Below are 19964 nucleotides of genomic sequence, written 5' to 3' on the forward strand. Positions count from 1 at the left end.
GATCAGTTCCTGTTAATTGAGGTGGAGCAGTTCCTCAGCAGCACAAACCACCTTATCTAAACTGATCACACTTCTGAAAGTTAATCTCTCTAAAATGGATTCATCAAAAAAGTGAACATTATAACCATAATAAAGATGGAATTATAATAGCAAACCTGTTCGACTAGTATGTTAACTTTACTTACATGGATGTAATTTCCTGAAAAGATATCAATCTGATGTAGTTCAGTTAACTGTACACAGGGTGTCGTTCTTGTGCTGTTACTGCATATGTCTACTCTAGAGCAGTGGTTCCCAAAATGTGGGCCGGGGCCCCCTGGTGGGCCGCCAAGGTACTGCAGGGGGCCGCAGTAATAACAGAATTTCAGTTTGAAATTACTCACAAGCATACATAGTTACATATTTATATAAATGTATTTATTTATATAAAAAGTTAATTCAAACTGGTAATAGAAGGTAGTTTGTGATATTACTGATTACTCTGACCTAAATTTACTGCTCTTGTATTGAAGTTTTTATCCCAGTGGCAAGTGGGTCACATATTTGCATTAGCACTTTACATATGATTGGGTAGCATTAGCAATTTATGGCCAACAGCCTGTGTTGTTTTTGTTTTTTTTAATCAAATTTTAAAGGAAATACGTCAATTTCTCTTGTATTTTGATGAGAGTGAAAACAGGCTTCTAGGCAAGAAAATTTCATAGGCTGGCACAATTGGACAACTGGGGGCCCCATGGGATTCTCTGGTTTTTAAGTGGGCCGCAGCAGTCTTGACTTTGGGGACCACTGCTCTAGAGGATTCCATCTTGTGCAGTGACAATTAATACTCCAAAAATATGTATATAGTGATGGTAACTCTTTGTTTTGGAGATATCCCATATGTCAGCTGATTTACAGGCATATTTTCAATTTGCAATAAATAATATCTTGCATGCAAATGTTTCTTAATCTAAAAATATATTTTTCTTAGAGCAAATGTGCACTGATCATTCATGTAGGCTATCACAAAACTGTCAACCACCTGAAGAAATGTGCTTATTTTATTTCAAAAATGATCAATACTAAGATTTCAGTTGTGCGCTAAAACTTTTTAGCACACAACTGAAAAAAATATTTTACTATGGAGCAATCAAAATGTTTTTAAAGATTAATTTCAGTGCTCCTAAACCAGTAATTGTGCCTTGCAATCAGAATGTATGCAATGATTCATTACAAGCAACAGGACCAAATTTTACACTTTGGCAAACAACAGGTATTGTTAACCTCTGGGAGAATGGTAAATTTAAAACATTTGATTCACTGAAAGCTCACTTTGCTCATATGTGTAATAGTTAATGATGGGAGGGATGAGATTTTGCTATTGCTTACTGCAGGTTTCAGCAGTCAACGTCTATGTCTGGGTCTGAGATAATCCTGTTTCTATTTACATGTGGAACTCTCTGATCTCAGAGCTTGTGAATATGGAAAATCTTGGACACTGTTAATGGAATCTGACTGTGATACGCAGTCATCCAGGTCATGGTAGTTTCAAGAGCTTGAAAAAAAGGTGACTGGACTAGAATTCTTGCTCTTGAGACTGTATTAATGGAAATGGGGGAGCTTCTGGAGTTGATTACATGGACAGTTGCCACATTTTTGGGCTAAATCACATGGATTGGATTCATATATTACATGCTGGATTTCACCATATTAAAAAAATATTGTGCAAGTGCAAATGCAGGATATTTTCTCACTACTTTACTGATGTCACAAACTTTTTTTGTCTTACATACCAGTCTACCATTTTGTTTGTTAATGTATCTTTAAAACAATCAGTAAACAGAATTTAATTTTAAAAAATAATCTTTTCAAACTTGTTTTCTATATGACTCTTATTGCCTTGCAACTATTTGTCTACCAAATGTAAAGGATCTTCAAACAGCATCTTAGAATAACATGTTTATAGTTTGTGGCATACAACTAACATGAGTTACAAGGACCTAATATACATGTGCAATTATTGCAAGTAAAAGCCATCTAGTTTTACATTAAATGTGCATAATTTGACTCAGTTTTATTGACTTTTAAATAAATTTACTCAATAAATAGCCTTTTTTTTAATGGCCCGGTTTAGTGTTAACATTACTTGCTAGGAGATAACAGCCACATCTAATAATCACATGTCCTATAATCTGCGAATGAACATTGTGACCATTGATTATTGTGGCCACACACTCACAATAATCAACGTTTAAACGCAATATAAGTTAAATAAGTATCGCACAGATATGATGACTAAATTGTACATTTGAACAGTCCAGAAACTCTGCCTATACTCAGTAACATCACAGTTTTGAAATCAACTAAGTGTGCAGGCAAAAGATACAGAACACTAGAAGAGTGCAAGTAAAATGATCTTTGTGTGTCTTAATTTAAAGCAATGTGTTAAAGATTAAAAGAAAGCTGCCAGCACTTCTCCAAAATCTGCGGCTAAATGACATATCATTCATATGCATAAATGCATTTACATACGTAAGTACAGTATCAGTCAAAGTTTGACCACGCGTGTGTGTCCAGACTTTTGACTGGTACTGTATGTCAGTAAATTACCCAGTGATTATAAACAGTCAGACTGTGTTTGTATACACTGATTTCTGCCTCTACCTTGTGGTAGCATGCTGCGATTGCATTCTGATGAGTGCAGTCTGACTGTTAGCTTTAATATTGAACATTTTGAACATTTTCACTGTGTACAAAATAGCAATAACAATAGTAGTAACAGTTGTTTGGAGAAAAAAAGAGTGATAAATGAATTAAAAAAAAAAAAAGTTTATCTGGATGACAGTGTGAATGAAATCCAGCCCTAAATTAAGAGGCGGTTTCTAGTCTTTGGGCGTCCAATTAGCTGCGAGTTCACAGAGTCAACCAATGCTGTGGGAGCTTGTTCAAAGACAACCAATCAGCATCTTGTCCGATTGATCACTTTCAGGAAGTAGCACAAGTCTTGCATTTCACTTCACGCCACCGCAGACTGACCTACGCTCCCAAGATGGCTGGTGTACGAGCAGTTGGTGTTCTTTCCAGGCTAACATCAAGAAGATACGCTGTTTTCACGGGTAGAATATATACGTGTTTCATTTGGACATTTTAAGGAAAGCCTGAACGGAGAATGCTAGTGAGATTCTGGAGGCTGTTAAGTGTCGTAAAAGTCTAATTAGCATACGACTAGCAGTGATCGCTAATGAATGCCCTGCAGAAAAGGGTGGTAGTGCACCTTAAATGATAATAATTTTGTTTCATCAAAAAAGATTTCTCAGTTAAAGTTTAACCAGAATTTCAACGTGTGTGGAGCTCCTAAATTTTTCTTTGTGTAGTGAGCAAGCTTTCAAGTGCTTGCTAGCCTACTGCAACAGTGTGCCATAAGTCAAAGTGGGGAGTGGATTGAAATTACAGTTGTTAATCGATTTGTTTCCGTTTTAGGCTTTAGGTTTTCCCGGTTAAGATAGTTTAGACTGATATTTGAAGGCTTTTGCAGTTTATTCACCATTGTGATGGCCGCGGTTTCTGTCCTGCTGGTGAGCAGAGAATGTAGGTGAAAGGTCGCTGTGCACTGAGGTCACGGGAATGTTGTGTGGATGCCCCATATCGTTAGCCTAATAGCATAATTGCCTAAGTCATATTTGAACATTTTCGGAAAACAAGAAAAAAAACTATTTATTTACTATTTAACTATATTAAAAAACTACAGTGATTTTAGACTTTAACAAGCGGTCTGATAGGCTGAGGACATAGGGAATAAGGCAGGGTGACGCAGCAGTGGTAGAACAGTAAAGTTAGGCAGAAATCACAATTTGGCCAAAAAATGACTTAGGCAATTATGCTGTTATTATGCATTTCATGTATTTAAGTATGTGGACGTTTGGTTGGCACAGTTTAACGATGATATTAAATCTTAAAACTTTACCAAAGCTAATTAAAAAATAAATAAATAAAACATTTAAAAGATGGCTTTCAAACTGGTTCATTCCATTTGAGATCATCACATTTTTAGAACTTTTTTTTGCTCTGATTTGATTTAAGATTTTATGGATGGAAAGTTTGGACAAGTACATATATACAATGATTGCTGCAAAATTATTATATGAAATACATCTCGAAATGGGAGGTAGAGTAGGCATAAAATATAAAAAAATATTTACCAAAATATTTTTTTCAGTGCCGTCTGGAAACTCCAGAATGTTGCTCTACTCAGATATTTTTGTGGTACAACTTGTCATATTTGCTCAATCTAGCATGAAAGTTAAATGACACATGGCACATTTTTCACTTTTGTGACTAAAAATTTGAAGTTAAAAAGTATTCTGTGTTTTATTTTGGATTATTGTGAAATATAACTATATTCCATTCAGAAATTGTCACTAGTGGGCTTCTATGGTGTGAAGTTTTTTTTATTAGTGAGTTCTGAAATGTGTGACTTTACAGGACTGCTTGAATTTATTTTCATAGAGAGGCTAGTAAAAACCTAAGACTTGTATCTTTAATAGTTTTTGAGCTAGATGTGTTTAAACAAGGTCAAAAAAAAAAAAAAAAAGACCTGAAAGTGGGTACATGGGCCTTTTTTGGGGGGGGGGGGGGGGGGGGGGGTGTTTATTTTAAAACAAAACAAATATATCTTGAAAATTATTTGTTATGAACCTAAAGTTTCCCAGAAATCATTATATATCCTAACTTTGGCCCAATAAACATTTACGCAACTCAGAGATGATTGAACAGAAAGCCCACAGTGATTTGAGATGGAATGACCTAATAGAAATAAATTAGTGAGACAGATAAACTGTAATAATGTACTTTAATATTTTTCACCTTGGTTTTTACAGGCACCACTTTTCGTTCCTTCTCAGTATCTTCAGCTATGCTAGGTAATTTCAAAATAACCAAATATGTATAAAACAAATATGTCTATGGACCTAATTACACTCTTTTCTTTCTGAATTTGTAGCCCGAACACATGTGAACTATGAAGTCAACGGAGATGTTGCTGTTATACGGATCAATGACCCAAACTCAAAGGTGAGCTCAGAAGTAACAAATGGCTAGTTTAATTTGCACTCTTGGATTGTGCAGATTAAATTTGACTATAATCATAATGTCTCCCTCCAGGTCAACACGCTGTCACTTCAAATGCAAAAAGAGATGAAAGAGGTGATGAACGAAGTATGGGAAGACAATACTGTTAAAAGTGCTGTCCTTATCTCATCAAAACCGGGGTGTTTCATTGCAGGAGCTGATATCAAGTAAGCACAAACTGCTTAAATGCATTCCTCATGTGATACTTAAGTCACAAAGTGGGACTCTGGAATAAAATTTTCCACTGTCTCTGAATGAGTCCAAGTGGCTTGTCATATCCTGGGTCTTGTCATTTTATTTAAAATACTATGCATCTGATTCAGTATGATCCAGGGCTGCAAAACCGCAGAAGATGTTACCAGACTTTCTCAGGAAGGACAGAAAATGTTTGAGCAGATTGAAAAATCTCCAAAGCCCATTGTCGCTGCCATCAATGGCTCTTGCTTAGGAGGAGGCTTAGAGGTAAATAAGTGTTATTTTTAGCAGCTAGCTGTGTTTAACAGAGGTATGACAATAATGTGTTCTCCACACTGCTCTTTTTGTTGTATTTCAGTTTGCTGTTGCCTGCCAATACAGAGTTGCAACAAAAAGCAAAAAAACAGTCCTGGGTACTCCTGAAGTAATGCTGGGTCTTCTACCTGGAGCTGGTGGTACGCAGAGACTCCCCAAAATGGTTGGTGTTGAATTAAATTCCCTACATTCTCTTTGATTTGCTTGAACTTTATTCATATAAAAAATAAAAAAAAAAGTAACATAAAGTCAGATGCTTGTGAAATAGTAACTGCAGTATAGCATCTTGGCTCGGCTCTAATGCTAAATAGTCAGGCTAATTCTTGTAATAGGTTTAAGCTGTTTGAGCCCTGGCAGACAGATTATCACCCCAGCCCATCATTTCATGTTTTCTAGTGTGTTTTTACAAACACGGGACCACATTATTACCTCTATAAAAATTTTATAAGTGTATCTTTTTCTCTCAACACATACACACATTAAATAGTAATGATTATTCAGTGTGCAAATGTCTCTTTTCATTACCTGTAGGTTGGTCTTCCCAGTGCCTTTGACATGATGCTGACAGGACGAAATATCCGAGCAGATAAAGCCAAGAAGATGGGGCTTGTTGACCAACTCGTAGACCCTCTAGGTAAAGTTATCCTTACCCAAATATGATTGAAAATAGTGAACTGTTTCATATTGGCAATTTAATCTGTGCAGTTTGCTAAGTATTTGAGAGTGCATTGTTCAATCTGAGGATGTATTTCTGCTTGTATTATAGGACCTGGACTGAAGAGTCCAGAGGAAAGAACTATAGACTACCTTGAGGAAGTTGCCATTGAATGTGCCAGAGGGATCGCCGATAAAAAGATTTCTCTTCGCAAAGAAAAAGGCACAATGCAGAGTAAGATGTTTTGCATTTTTTTATCGTTTGATTCTGAAGTCTCTTGTACTTGATTTTTCACAAGTAAAATTTGTGTTCTCTTTTTCCAAAGAAATTCAAGACTATGTTATGAGCTTCCCTTTTGTACGGAATCAGATTTACAAAACGGTTCATGGCAAAGTTATGAAGCAGAGCAAAGGGCTTTACCCAGCACCCCTGAAAATTATTGAAGTAAGTAAAGGCTCATTCTAAACAGTAAGCTTTAGCAAATCTAATAAAAGGGACGGTATAGAGAAGTCGAAGTCACAGGATCACTTTTTGGGTAAATTTCTGTAACAGTGTGAACCTTTGGATCTCTATCGTGGGAAATTTTAAGAAAATAACAATGTTGCTATTAAAAAAGGAAGATGTTCCGTGTTGTGTGTCCAAAACCTCATATGTAATAGTTTAGAGAGTTTTGTACAAGGCTAGCAGTCTCTTTGCTGAGTAAGTTTTTTAATTATTTTTATTCTTTCCTCCTCTGAGTCTGTGAAAACTGGAATTGAACAAGGACCTGCTGCTGGATACCTGGCAGAGTCTCAGGTAAGGTTTATTTGCTAACATTATTGGCGCCTTAAATATTTACAGGAACAAATTTTGTTAATAAACATCATCCATATCCATGTTTATCACAGAATTTTGGTCAGTTGGCTAAAACCGCAGAATCGGCAGCCCTGATTGGGCTGTACCATGGTCAGGTTGCATGCAAGAAGAATCGCTTTGGAACTCCTGAAAGAGAAGTGAAGTAAGTGTAATGCTGATGGGGAGCAGGCAGTTAACATTTGGCCATCGGGCATTTAAAATTTTACTTACTTTTAAATTAAACATTTGCCCTCGTGTCAACCGGCAGATTGACATCTAGATTGTCTTTCTTGTTTACAACCAGGACTCTTGCCATCTTGGGAGCTGGTCTTATGGGGGCAGGTATCGCCCAGGTGAGTGTGGACAAAGGTATCCATACAATCCTGAAAGACACCACAGTGGAAGGACTGGCCAGAGGCGAACAGCAGGTTTACAAAGGGTGAGTCGATTTCCATGTTAGACAGCATTGAATCCACCTTCAGGTGACCTGTGGTAATTTTATAACTTAATTACTGATTCATGTGAGTACACTTTTTTTTTTTTTTTTTTTTAAACAAGGCTCAATGACAAGACAAAAAAGAAGCGTATTACGTCGTTTGAGAGAGACTCCATACTGTCCAACTTAACTGGCCAGTTAGACTATACAGGCTTTGAAAAGACAGACATGGTTATCGAAGCTGTGTTTGAAGACATCAACATCAAGCATAAAGTATTGAAGGAAATGGAGGCTGTGAGTATGAACAAATGGCACAGAAGACTTTTTTTATACTTGTCTTGTAAGCATTTGAAGCACTGAATCCAGGACGGTATTGCTGTGAAATGGTTACTTTGAGCTTTGTTCTTGCATTTGTCCTCAGGTGATCCCCCCTCACTGCATATTTGCCAGCAACACATCTGGCCTGCCCATAAAGGACATCGCTGCTGCCAGCAAAAGACCAGACAAGGTCTGTACTCTCAGCTGTTCTTGAGAACAACTGAGACCCCTAACCTTTCAAATTATGCTTCATACATTAATTTTGGTCTGCTGGCTAGTTCTTCTGTTATGGCCAAAAAACAAACAAATCCATAAAAAGGGGTGGATATTGACCTAACCTGAACCCAAGAATGCAATTATGTTTTTTTTTTTTTCCATTTATAGGTGATTGGAATGCACTACTTCTCCCCTGTGGACAAGATGCAGCTCCTCGAGATTATAACCACTGATAAGACATCAAAGGACACTACTGCCTCTGCTGTGGCAGTTGGCCTGAAACAAGGCAAAATCATCATAGTTGTTGGGGTGAGATCTGGTGTTGCGTGCGTCCTCTCTCCCCTTGTATAGCAGAAATGTTTAAACCTTTAACTAAAATGGTTTAACTTAAACACTTCTTTGCAGGATGGACCAGGATTCTACACAACAAGGTGTCTGAGTACCATGTTGTATGAGGCAGTTCGAATACTTCAGGTTAGTAATGTTACAATAACAAATTCCAGCTCTGAATTAAGTGATAATTGCTGTAAATACTGTAACGGTCATTGTTTCATAGAAAACCTATTCATTTATTCTTGCATGTTTACAGGAAGGTGTTGATCCAAAGAAGCTGGATGGATTAACCACAAGTATTGGGTTCCCTGTGGGTTTGGCCACACTGGCTGATGAAGTTGGCATTGACGTTGCAGTCCATGTGGCCACTGACCTCCAAAATGCTTTTGGCTCCCGCTTCAGTGGTGGAAATGTGGACCTGTTGAAGACCATGGTGAACATGGGATTCAAGGGTATGCGCAGTCATAATGAAATATGGTACCCAGTTTGAATGAACTAAGTACTTCAGTTTTAATTTATCTGAATCTCAAGTGTATTAGTGTTTTTTATTATTATCAAGGCCGCAAATCAGGGAAGGGTTGCTACGTCTACCAGCCAGGACGTGAAGTCAAAGACGTGAACCCAGAGATTGGAGACCTCCTTGAGAAATATAAGCTGACACCAAACCCTGCTGTGTAAGTTGACAGTAGTAGAAGTAGTGAAAAGGCAATTCAGATCATCCTTTTCTAAAAATAAATAAATGAATGAAATTAATGCTGTCATTGCAAGTCTAAAAGTTCATACTAGCCTCTTAAAGCTGATGTAGCAGCTCTGAATCGGTCGCTAATGAGACGAGGACACTTGCTCTGGTCACCACAGCTTTTATTTGAATCCCCCCTTTAAAATGGGGAACGAGGGGCATTAGTTTGGTGTACACAGCCAGGCTACACTCTCATCACAAGCTGCTTGTCTCCTCTGAGCGAGAAACGCAGCAGCCAACAGTGTACATAGAAAAACAAAACATGGGTAGTCCAATAAAAATATATACACTCAAAGAGAATTGACAACATAAAATTACTGAGTGACCAAATATGTTACAAAAATAAAATGAATAAAACAGATAATCAAAACGCACCTTTAAAATGGGGAACGAGGGGCATTAGTTTGGTGTACACAGCCAGGCTACACTCTCTGTAAGACGTGGATGAAAGAAACACAGATGATTTAAAATCTATTATTTCACAGGCTGGAAACAGATACAACCCTATTAACATCATCTTTATAATGCTTATTGCAGTAATTACATATTTTCAAAGTCTATTAACACAGTCTTTTCAGCTGCTAGCTTAGTTTACCAGCAGTGAGTGGAGGAACACATCTTACCATCACAAGCTGCTTGTCTCCTCTGAGCGAGACAGGGCAGCTGTGAAACATGTAGCTGGGGTGTGTCACGCCATTTAATGTCCCCAAGCAACAGGTGGCGATAAGGAACCACAATAAGGAACCACAGTAAAAAGCCAAGACAACATTAACGGCTTGATACAAAGAAATATATTTACTTAAAAAAAACATATATATATATATATATATAAACATGAACTGACTTTCACTGTGGAGTTTTGAGAACGTTCATCTAAATTAACTTGCTACACTGACACGATTAACCATGCCATTCTTTCTTTAAAAAAATGTTTTTACAGCTCATCCGACTCTGATATGCAGTACAGACTTGTCTCTCGATTTGTCAACGAATCTGCGATGTGTTTGCAAGAAGGTATTTTGAACAGCCCCTTGGAAGGAGACATAGGAGCTGTGTTTGGTTTGGGATTCCCCCCGTACCTTGGAGGTCAGATTTCAGCCTGTGTACCTTGTCTTGCATTTACAGAGTGGCTCCTCATGGACCACTTTTCTTTAATGTTTATATTACTAACATTTCTAACATATCTTGCTGCTTCCAGGACCATTCCGTTATTTGGACAACTTCGGTGCTGACAAACTGGTGGACAAGATGAGACGATACGAGGCCGTCTATGGGAATAATTTCACACCATGCCAACTTCTACTGGATCATGCAAAAGATTCCAGCAAGAAATTTTACAAGTGACTGATCCACCATGCGTGCCAGTAGCTGATAGTAAAACTCCAGCCTGCCATTTGAATGTGCCTAACGTTTGTATCGGGTATAGGTGGATAATAAACTGAGTATACGCCTTGACCTAACCTTAAGTAATGCTGTTTGATGTAATAGTTCTACTGTAAATTCTGCCTTCATGAAACTTGTAATGTTCTGCTTTTATTGGTGCTGTTTTAAAGTGGTGTAGATTTAACTTGATTATTTCATAGGATGCATTCCGAGGTGTGTTAAATCATTTACCCACTGTTTTTTTTTAATCAAATTGAATCTCCACTTTCTGGTTTAAAAAAAAAAAAGTGTGCACAAAAGCATCGAAAATTATGTTGAATCAATACTTCTGAAACTGTGTCAACAAAAGTGGAACATTTCCATCTTCATGGAGCTCAGACTGCATTGGTTTTTGTTAGGTCTACCAAATAAACTGGCGATGGGCGATTTTAAATGGAAGCTTTTTTTTTTATGTTAACTTAGGCTTTATTGACCGGATGTATAGGTGTGTGGAGGTTAATCATTTACACAATACATATGTAAAAACTAAACTGTAGATGTAAAAGAAAATCCAGCTGGTAACAATGAATGTCTACGAGTATGGCTCAGTGAATGCCGTTTTTTGTTTTTTTTTCCTACGTTGAAGATTTTCTGGTTTGATCTGGACAATATGATGTGAAATAAAAGCTTGACTCAATTAAACCTGCGTTTTCTTTTGCGAGGTGCGTTCACGTGCAGCTTAGATGGGGAAATGAGCACAAAATTTGCTGAAATCTAATTCGTTGCCCAGGTCACATGTCTTATTTCCATTGTCCGCAGAACAGGGTGTGTACCGGGGACGCTGTGTGGGCTGGCTGGATGGATGTTTTTTGGGTTTTTTTCCCTCTTCATCGGCATCCTCTAATATCTTGTGACATCGCCTCCTTTCTGAGAGATGCTCAGGGCGGAGGAGACGCAGCGGTCATCGGGGTAATGAAAGCGGCCCATGTGAGGTGTGTCTGACTTGTTTTGCTGCACTCACTAAATAAAATGGGAGTTGCTGCACCTGCACGGGGGAGAGAAATTGTGTGGACTCGGCGCGAGATGATGGCTTTTTTAACGTGGTGAGGAAAGGTTTCCTTTTTTTTATTTTTAATTTAAAAAAAAAATGTCTAAAACCAAACATTGTGAGGCGGTCAGGGTGGTGGTCCGCTGCCGGCCGTTCAGCAGGAGAGAAGAGATAGCGGGGTGTGAAAATATTTTAGAGATTGATGACAAACTGGGGCAGATCACCATCAGGAATCCGAAGGCACCACCTGATGAGCCAATGAAAGTATTCACGTTTGATTCTGTCTACGGCTGGAATTCAAAGCAAAGCGACATTTATGATGATGCGGTGAGACCTTTGGTGGACTCCGTGCTCCAAGGCTTCAACGGGACTATATTTGCTTACGGACAAACTGGGACAGGTAAAACGTACACCATGCAAGGGGTTTCAAACGACCCAGAAAGGAGAGGTGTCATACCTAATTCATTTCAGCACATTTTCACACAAATATCCAGAACTCAGAATCAGAAATACCTGGTGAGGTCATCATATCTCGAGATCTACCAGGAGGAAATCAGAGACCTGCTGTGTAAAGATAACAACAGGAAACTGGAACTTAAAGAAAACCCAGACACTGGTGTTTATGTTAAAGACCTGTCTTCAGTGGTGACCAAGAATGCCACTGAGATTGAACATGTGATGAACATAGGCAACCAGTCCAGGTCTGTGGGGTTCACCAACATGAATGAACGCAGCTCTAGGTCTCATGCAATTTTTGTCATCACTGTGGAGTGCAGTGAAATAGGGCCAGATGGAGAAGACCACATCCGAGTTGGGAAGCTGAACATGGTTGACCTGGCTGGCAGTGAGCGCCAGAGCAAGACAGGTGCTAAAGGGAAGCGTCTAAAGGAAGCTGCCAAAATCAACCTGTCCCTTTCAGCCCTGGGGAATGTCATTTCCGCTCTGGTGGACGGGAAGAGCACCCATGTCCCGTACAGAGACTCCAAACTGACTCGCTTGCTTCAGGACTCTCTGGGTGGCAATGCAAAGACTGTCATGATAGCAACAGTGGGGCCTTCGCACAAGAATTTTGATGAATCCCTGGCCACGATGAGATACGCCAGCAGGGCCAAGAACATAAAGAACAAACCACGGATTAATGAGGACCCCAAAGATGCCCTGCTGAGGGAGTTTCAGGAGGAGATTGCACGCTTGAAAGCTCAGCTAGAGGAGCGAGGGATGCTCGCAAAAGAGAGGAGAAGGCGGAGGAATAGCAAAAGACTGAGTAAAGGTTTGGCTGGTATGGAGGAGGATATCCTGAGAGAGAGGGATGCTGATGTGTGGAAGACTGTTGAGGAGGAACCAGATGTGAACATGAAAGAGGGAGGTGACATAACAAAGGTTCTGACTTGCCAGGGAAGCGGTGAAAAGTTAAAGCACCTGAATGAAAACAGAAGAAGTGTGGAGGATATGCAGTGGGATCAAGAGGCTGTGGAGAAGATCATAGAGAAATATAAGGTATTGTAAGTGTAAAGATAGTGTATTAATCAGTACAAGTTCTCATTAATGAGACACTGGTGGAACAAAAGAAATTGTCATTAATAATTTATTGTGTCTTTGTTCACAGGCCATGGAGAGCAAGCTGTTAGTTGGGGGAAAGACTATCATAGATCACACCAATGAACAACAAAAAATGCTTGAGCAGAAGAGACAAGAAATTGCAGAACAGGTCATTAGTAGTGTAAAAAATCAAATAATTAACAAAGAAATTATTTTATTGTTTGTATTCAGACTTGATTGTCTGATTTGCAGATAAGACAAGAGCGAGAGATCCAGCAGCAGATGATGTTTCAGGATGAGGAGACTTTAGAAATGAAAGAAACCTTCTCCTCCCTACAGCAGGAGATCGAACTGAAGACAAAGAAGCTGAAAAGAGTAAGATGACTCACCCACTAATGTGTCTCAATGGGTTTATTGCAAAACCAATTAACTGTTAGTCCTATTTACTATAAAGGATACTTTTACACAAGAGATAATAAAAGTAAGTTACTAAAAAATTGTACAGGTTAGCCACTGTATACTGTGCTTATTATTTGGTGTTTTAAATTTTGATTGTTAATGACTTTTTCTTTTTTCTATTTCATATTTACATAGACCATCACTGTTTTCAGGTAAACATTTTGCTCGTCCAGCTTTAATAACACAGGCCTTTATTTGACCCATTCTGTACAGCTGTTTGCCAAACTACAGGTGCTGAAGGGAGAGATGAGAGACATCATTGATGAGCACATCACAACCAGGCAGGAACTTGAACAGACACAAAATGAACTCACTCGAGAGCTCAAGTACAAGTAAGTATCACACACACACACACACATATATGATTTCTCTTTTTTGTGGTTTTATCTCAAAACAAAAATATAGAAAATGCAGTTAATGCGCTTTACATAACCACACATCTATTTTAAAAATTACTTCATTGTTAATTGTATATAAAACAGAGAGAGGTTTCCAAATCTTAACAAGAGTGCCATGGTAAGATAAAACTGATTATACAGTGGATGCTACAGGCCTCAGTACATTTTAGTATTTCGTGAATAATATTAGCTCATTTTGAATTTGATGTAGCAACACACTTCAGAGGTTGGAAAAATAAGTGGTACTAAAAAGAAATAGCTGGAGGAATATTTTACAACTAATTTGGTCAACTGGCAACAGGTCAGTAACATGATTGGGTATAAAGAGCATCTTGGAGAGGCAGAGTTTCTCAGAAGTAAAGAAGGACAAAGGTTAATCAATCTTCAAAAAACTGCAGCTACAAATTGTGGAACAATTTCAGAATAAGGTTTTTCACCATAAAATGGCAAAGACTTTCAATATCTTATCATCTACAGTCCTTAATATTATGAAAAGATTCTGGGAATGAGGGGAAATCTCTGTGGGGAAGGAACATGACCAAAAATCAATATTAGATGCCTGTGATCTTCAGTTCCTCAGGCAGGACCGCAGTAAAAACAGGCACGATTCTGTGATGGAAATCACTGCATGGGCTCAGGAACACTTCCACAAATCACTGTCTGTGAACACAGTTCACTGTGTCCACAAATCCCACTTAAAACCCTTTCATCCAAAGAAGAAGCCATATGTGAAAAATGATCTTGCCATCTTCTCTGGGCCAAAGCTTGTTTAAAATGGACTGAGGCAAAGTGGAAAACTGTTCTGTGGTTTGAAACTTTCAATTCTTTTTGTAAAACATGTATGCTGCATCCTCAGGATTAAAGAGGAGAGGGACCATCCAGTTTGTTATCAGCACTCGGCTCAAAAGCCTGCATCTCTGATGGTATGGGGCTGCATTAGTACTTATAGAATTGGCAGCTTGCAGATCTGGAAAGGCACCATCAATAGTGAAAGGTATATACAGGTTTTAGAGCAACATATGAGATCCTGTCTTTTTCAGGGAAGGCCTGCATATATCAGCAAGATAATTGCATACTGCATCTATTATAACAGCATGCCTCTGTAGTAGAAGAGTTCAAATGCTGTCTCTTCAAATAAATCATTCCTCTGCAGATGATCAGTTAGCTGTTCTATAACTATTTTTTCAAGAACATTTAGTTTAAAGGAAGGTTGGACTTGGCCTATAATTACCTATGACAGCTGGTCAAGTGATGGCTTTTTAAGTAATGGTTTAATAATTACTGCCACCTTGAAGGCCTGTGGAACGTAGCCTTTTAATAGAGACAGATTGATCATATTTAAGATCGAAACATTAAATAATGGTAGGACTTCTTTGAGCTGTCTTGTAGGAATGGGGTCTAATAGACATATTGATGGTTTGGAGGAAGTAACCAAGATCAATCGGAGAGAAAGATTCTAAATAAATATCAGTAGTCCTGAAAGTACCTGTACGTAATGATGTGTCTGTGATATGGTTATGAATATTTTTTTCTCTAATGGTTCAAATTTTATTTGTGAAGGAAGTCATGAAGTCATTACTAATTAAGCTTAAAAGAATATTTGGATCAACAGAGCTCTGACTCTTTGTCAGGCTGGCTACAGTGCTGGAAAGAAACCTGGGGTTGTTCTTCAATCAGTGATGAATAGGAAGCTGTCCTAGCTTTACAGAGGGCTTTTTTATAGAGCAACAAACTCTTTTTCCAGCTTAAATAAAGATCTTCTAAATTACGGAGATGCCATTTCCTCTCCAGCTTATGGGTTATCTGCTTTAAGGTGTGCTTTTGTGAGTTATATCAGGGAGTCAGACACTTCTGACATGAGGCTTTCTTTTTCAGAGGAGCAACAGTATCCAGAGTCGTATGGAGTGAGGATGTAACACTATTAACGAGATAATTGACCTTTGTGGGAGTAGAGTTTAAATAGCTGCTCTGGTGCCAGATGACACTGAAGGAAATAACAGTGGAGGAATTATATCCTTAAATTTTGTTACAGCACTTTCAGAAAGACATCTACTGTAATGAAATTTATTCCCCACCGCTGTGTAATTCATTATTGTAAATTTATCAGACAAGATTGAGACAAGTCTCTCCCAAAAGTCCACCAACTGGCCTCCTCAGTTCCCAGATGTTCACAGATTGTTGTTAAAAGAAGAGGGGATGCTACACAGTAGTAAACATGTCCCAGCTGTCCCAACTTTTTTGAGATGTCTTGATGCCATTAAATTCAAAATGACCTAATACTTTTCTTAAAATGGTACATTTTCACAATTAAAGCATTTTGTGTATTTTCTCTGTTTTTTCTTTTCAAATCATTGCATTCTGTTTTTATTTATATTTTATACAGCATCACAACTTTTTTGCAGTTGAGTTTATATCATTTTGGTTGAACTCAATTTGCACCAACTTGTCTTGCATATTACAGATATCTCTTGATTGAGAATTTTATACCTCCTGCGGAAAAGAACAAGATTATAAACAGGCTGCACTTTGACAGTGAAGAGGACCAGTGGAGACTCCGGCCAGTCATTCCATCAGAGAGGTCAGTAAATGAAACTCATACTGTATCTGTAAGTGGTACATTAAAGAACGAAAATCTCTCATAAATTGTAAATCAGCATGCAAGCGCTCTCTAGGGTGAAATCCATTGCTGAAACAGAAAAAAAAACACCAGTTACCATGTACAGTACCTGCAGTGTGTGAGGCTTTAAGTAAGGGACATGTACTTTTTTTTTTTTATGTAGCTATATTAGTTCTCTGGACCTGTACATTTTACAGCTGAAAGCAGTCACACATTTCTTTTCTATGGGTTGTCAAGCAACACACTGGGAAATGCAGAAACAGAAGCAGAAAAGTGGATGTGGCCAAAAGATACTTCAGCACTTCATATACTGGTAGAATCTTTTTCAGACACAATAATTTCAGCTACCACTGGGAGTCACCAAAGTAAAGAAATGGACAATCCTACACATAAGAATGACTCAAATCTTATGGGTTATAGATCATAATATATTATGAATTCTTATAAATATAATATTTTTGTAACAATTTGATATTTTTTCATTTTTTTATCCTGAGAAATTTGCCATGCTGAGAAATTCTGTTCTAAGTTAATCAGCCGACCATATACGGAGCACATTGTTCTCAAAAACATCTCAGCTGACATCAAACCTGAAGGTATTTAACAGCATCTAAATCCATCCTTTCCCATGTTCTTTTTTTTTTTTCCCAGTACACCCACTCAGGTCAAGAGAAGACCTCTCTCAGCTGTGGGTTACAAGAGGCCAATCAGCCAATATGCACAGATGGCTGTTGCCACAGCTACTGGGGCCCCATCTAGATACCAGGTCAGTGCTCAGAAATTTACGAGGCCAGTTGGCACAAACAGCAGAGAAAGAGAAAAGTTGTGATCTAATTTCCATTTCCATGTTCACAACCATCTTCCTTGCTGAAGGATGTGAAGATGGTTGTAGCCATGGAAACTATTCACAGATTTAACTTTTGCATCTTTAGCCAGTGAACCATCATTGTAAGAAAGCAGACAGTATAAATTTCAGAAAATTCACCCATCACTCTTATTTTTCCATGTTTTGTCAGTGTTTTAAAACTGTTAATAAGACTTGAAATAACAGTAGCTTTGCTACAGAATACTTTATTTGGAAGGGAATAGATTATGTACCTAAAACAATGGAAGGTTTTTAGTGTGCAACCCTTGCAGAGTGTTTTTGAATTGTAAGTACCAGCACAGATCTTGCCCGGGTCCAGACCTTTAACTCAGTTTACTCAATTATGTTGACTGATCTGCCTGGTATCGTGACCAACCAGCAGCATCTGAGGCCAAAGAGCAAAAGAACTGCAGTTCCTTAAATAGCCATTTGAGGCTGGCTCCAAAAACGAGTCCTGTCCCCATAGATGCCCGTGTTAAAATGTCCAGCTTTACAGCAGAAAAACAGCCTGTTGCACAAAGCACGTTTGGTCTCTTTGGCTAATTTCCTGTTCATAACCACTCTGCAGGTGTGATTAGTTTTTATAACGCACCCTTTTTCTTTTTATTAAGGTATATAGTCATGCATTATCGGGGGAAGGGCCAATTTGAGTGACAGGTACATGCTGCTAGGTATCACTTCAGCTAATTCAGACCTCTGTCTGGCCCAACATCATACTTTGCTTTTAATTGGCTCTGCTCCATTCATTACTATTATTGTTATATTATTTTCAGTGTGAATGTAGCTCAGCTTTAGACTAACCTGAGATATCTTGGTATTTTGTAATTGTTTAGGGAAAATCTTATGCCCTTCTCCTTGGAAATTGGTTAGAGTTAGAATTAATGAATTAATTAAATTAATTTGCATGTAATTGTGTTTTTAATACTGTAATCTGTTCTTACAGGCTGAGAACATCATGCTTTTGGAGTTAGACATGTCTCCACCAACCATGTTCACCTTAAATCTTGATGGCACTCACCTGGAGAGAGCCTTTACACCCAGACTAATGCACGATGCCTTGGTAAATATTCCCCTTAGAGAAAGGACTGCATCACCAAGGGTCAGGAAATCGAAGTCCTGGTAAGAAAACAGCAAGGTGAAATAGCATTCACCTTTATTTATGGCTCTGACTCAGGGTAATTCTGAACTTTGTTCCAGCAAGTTTTAGAACAATTGTTTTATTTGTCTTCAGTTTTCCCCTTCAATAAATCCTAATTCCCAAGAATGCATATATGCATTTTGTGAAATGTATCAAAGCATTATACATTGCATGTTTTGCTTTAAGTACAAGCCACTTTTTTTGTTTTGTTTTATATATCTTACCCATTAAATCTTGTGCATTTCTGTAATGTTAAAGATTAAAATATAGTAAGTTGTTTTTGCAATGGTTTGCAGGTATCAGGCACCACAAGCAGCATCTATCACATCATCTTCTTCATCCACCACTCTGACATCAGAACCTCAGAACTTCTCTCCGTCTCAGAGACCAAGACCGTCCTCTGCTGCCTATCTTCCACTGGGAAGTCCAGTTCAGACAAGCCCCTGATTTATGTCAATTACACCTGTATAGCAGGGCTGGCCTTAATTCATGCTGGCACTAGTGACATCTGGTAGAGGTGGGGGAGCTGTATATCTTGGCTTTAGATGGCTTTAATTTTTGTAACCCCTTCGGTCATGATACACAGAAATTTGGTGGAAAAAAATTCATCTTCTGCCTATATAATCTTTTTAGGTAGGAGATGTCAGAAAATGAGTATTACAATAAAATTTATAACTGCAGAAAGTGATGTACACAATTGCGTACATGGTGACCGAAGGGGTTACGCAAAGCAGTTAAGTAAGCATGTACTCAGCTTAGCCCAGAAGATATCCTTGATTGATTTAAAAAAAAAAAAAAAGCTTAACTCTTAAAAGTGATGGTTTGCTGTCTGATTTAATGAGATTTGGCTTTATTCTCTGTTGCTTAAGCCATGCCATTTTTTTTCTTGGCTTGAACTGCCCTACCAAAATAGCACAGGCAAAGGCTTCCAGGTTTCACTTATTTTTGAACTAATTGGGGTGTATTTCAATCCTGGTTTTATTTTATTTACACACACACACACACACACACACACACACACACACACACACACACACACACACACACACACACACACACACACACACACACACACACCCCAAATAGCAACACCTAAATACTTATTTCTTCCCTCTCTTTAGACTTGCATTATATCTTTGGCAAAATACTGAAGGGTGATGGAGCGGGTGGGTACTGAGGGACCACCCTGGTTTAGTCTGTATGCTTGATGAAATGTTGCTTTACTTTGTAGCCAGTGTAATTGTAAGCCAAAGCAAATATGAAGAAAGCTTGCAGTGCTCTCTAAATCAGCTGCCTTATTTTTTCATAGTTGTGAAATTGTGTAACGTCCATTTGCTTATACATGAAAATAAACAGACTGAAACAATCTTAAACTCCCTAGTGTATGTTCC

The 19964-nt window shown here is 38.3% G+C and overlaps 2 protein-coding genes across 2 annotated transcripts; both read left to right on the top strand.

Moving 5' to 3' along the window:
• Window positions 1–2979: 2979 nt before the first annotated feature.
• hadhab (hydroxyacyl-CoA dehydrogenase trifunctional multienzyme complex subunit alpha b) lies at window positions 2980–11211 on the top strand. The gene is made up of 20 exons (XM_030718155.1): window positions 2980–3095; window positions 4857–4898; window positions 4979–5049; window positions 5140–5273; window positions 5430–5568; window positions 5660–5779; window positions 6148–6250; window positions 6383–6505; window positions 6597–6715; window positions 7010–7066; window positions 7159–7268; window positions 7410–7544; window positions 7664–7835; window positions 7963–8049; window positions 8244–8384; window positions 8481–8549; window positions 8665–8860; window positions 8968–9082; window positions 10088–10233; window positions 10346–11211. Exons 1-20 carry the CDS (start codon window positions 3029–3031, stop codon window positions 10489–10491), a joined length of 2292 nt encoding a protein of 763 aa, XP_030574015.1. The 5' UTR covers window positions 2980–3028; the 3' UTR covers window positions 10492–11211.
• Window positions 11212–11330: 119 nt separating this feature from the next.
• On the top strand, window positions 11331–19896 carry LOC115772164 (kinesin-like protein KIF3B). Its single transcript, XM_030718154.1, has 8 exons — window positions 11331–13054; window positions 13164–13265; window positions 13349–13471; window positions 13769–13887; window positions 16415–16531; window positions 17222–17336; window positions 18379–18554; window positions 18870–19896. The coding sequence occupies exons 1-8, from the start codon at window positions 11657–11659 to the stop codon at window positions 19018–19020; spliced, it is 2301 nt and encodes a 766-aa protein (XP_030574014.1). The 5' UTR covers window positions 11331–11656; the 3' UTR covers window positions 19021–19896.
• The last annotated feature ends 68 nt before the right edge of the window (window positions 19897–19964 follow it).

The sequence above is a fragment of the Archocentrus centrarchus genome, chromosome 22 (genome assembly GCF_007364275.1).
Source record: "Archocentrus centrarchus isolate MPI-CPG fArcCen1 chromosome 22, fArcCen1, whole genome shotgun sequence".
Lineage (NCBI taxonomy): Eukaryota > Metazoa > Chordata > Actinopteri > Cichliformes > Cichlidae > Archocentrus > Archocentrus centrarchus.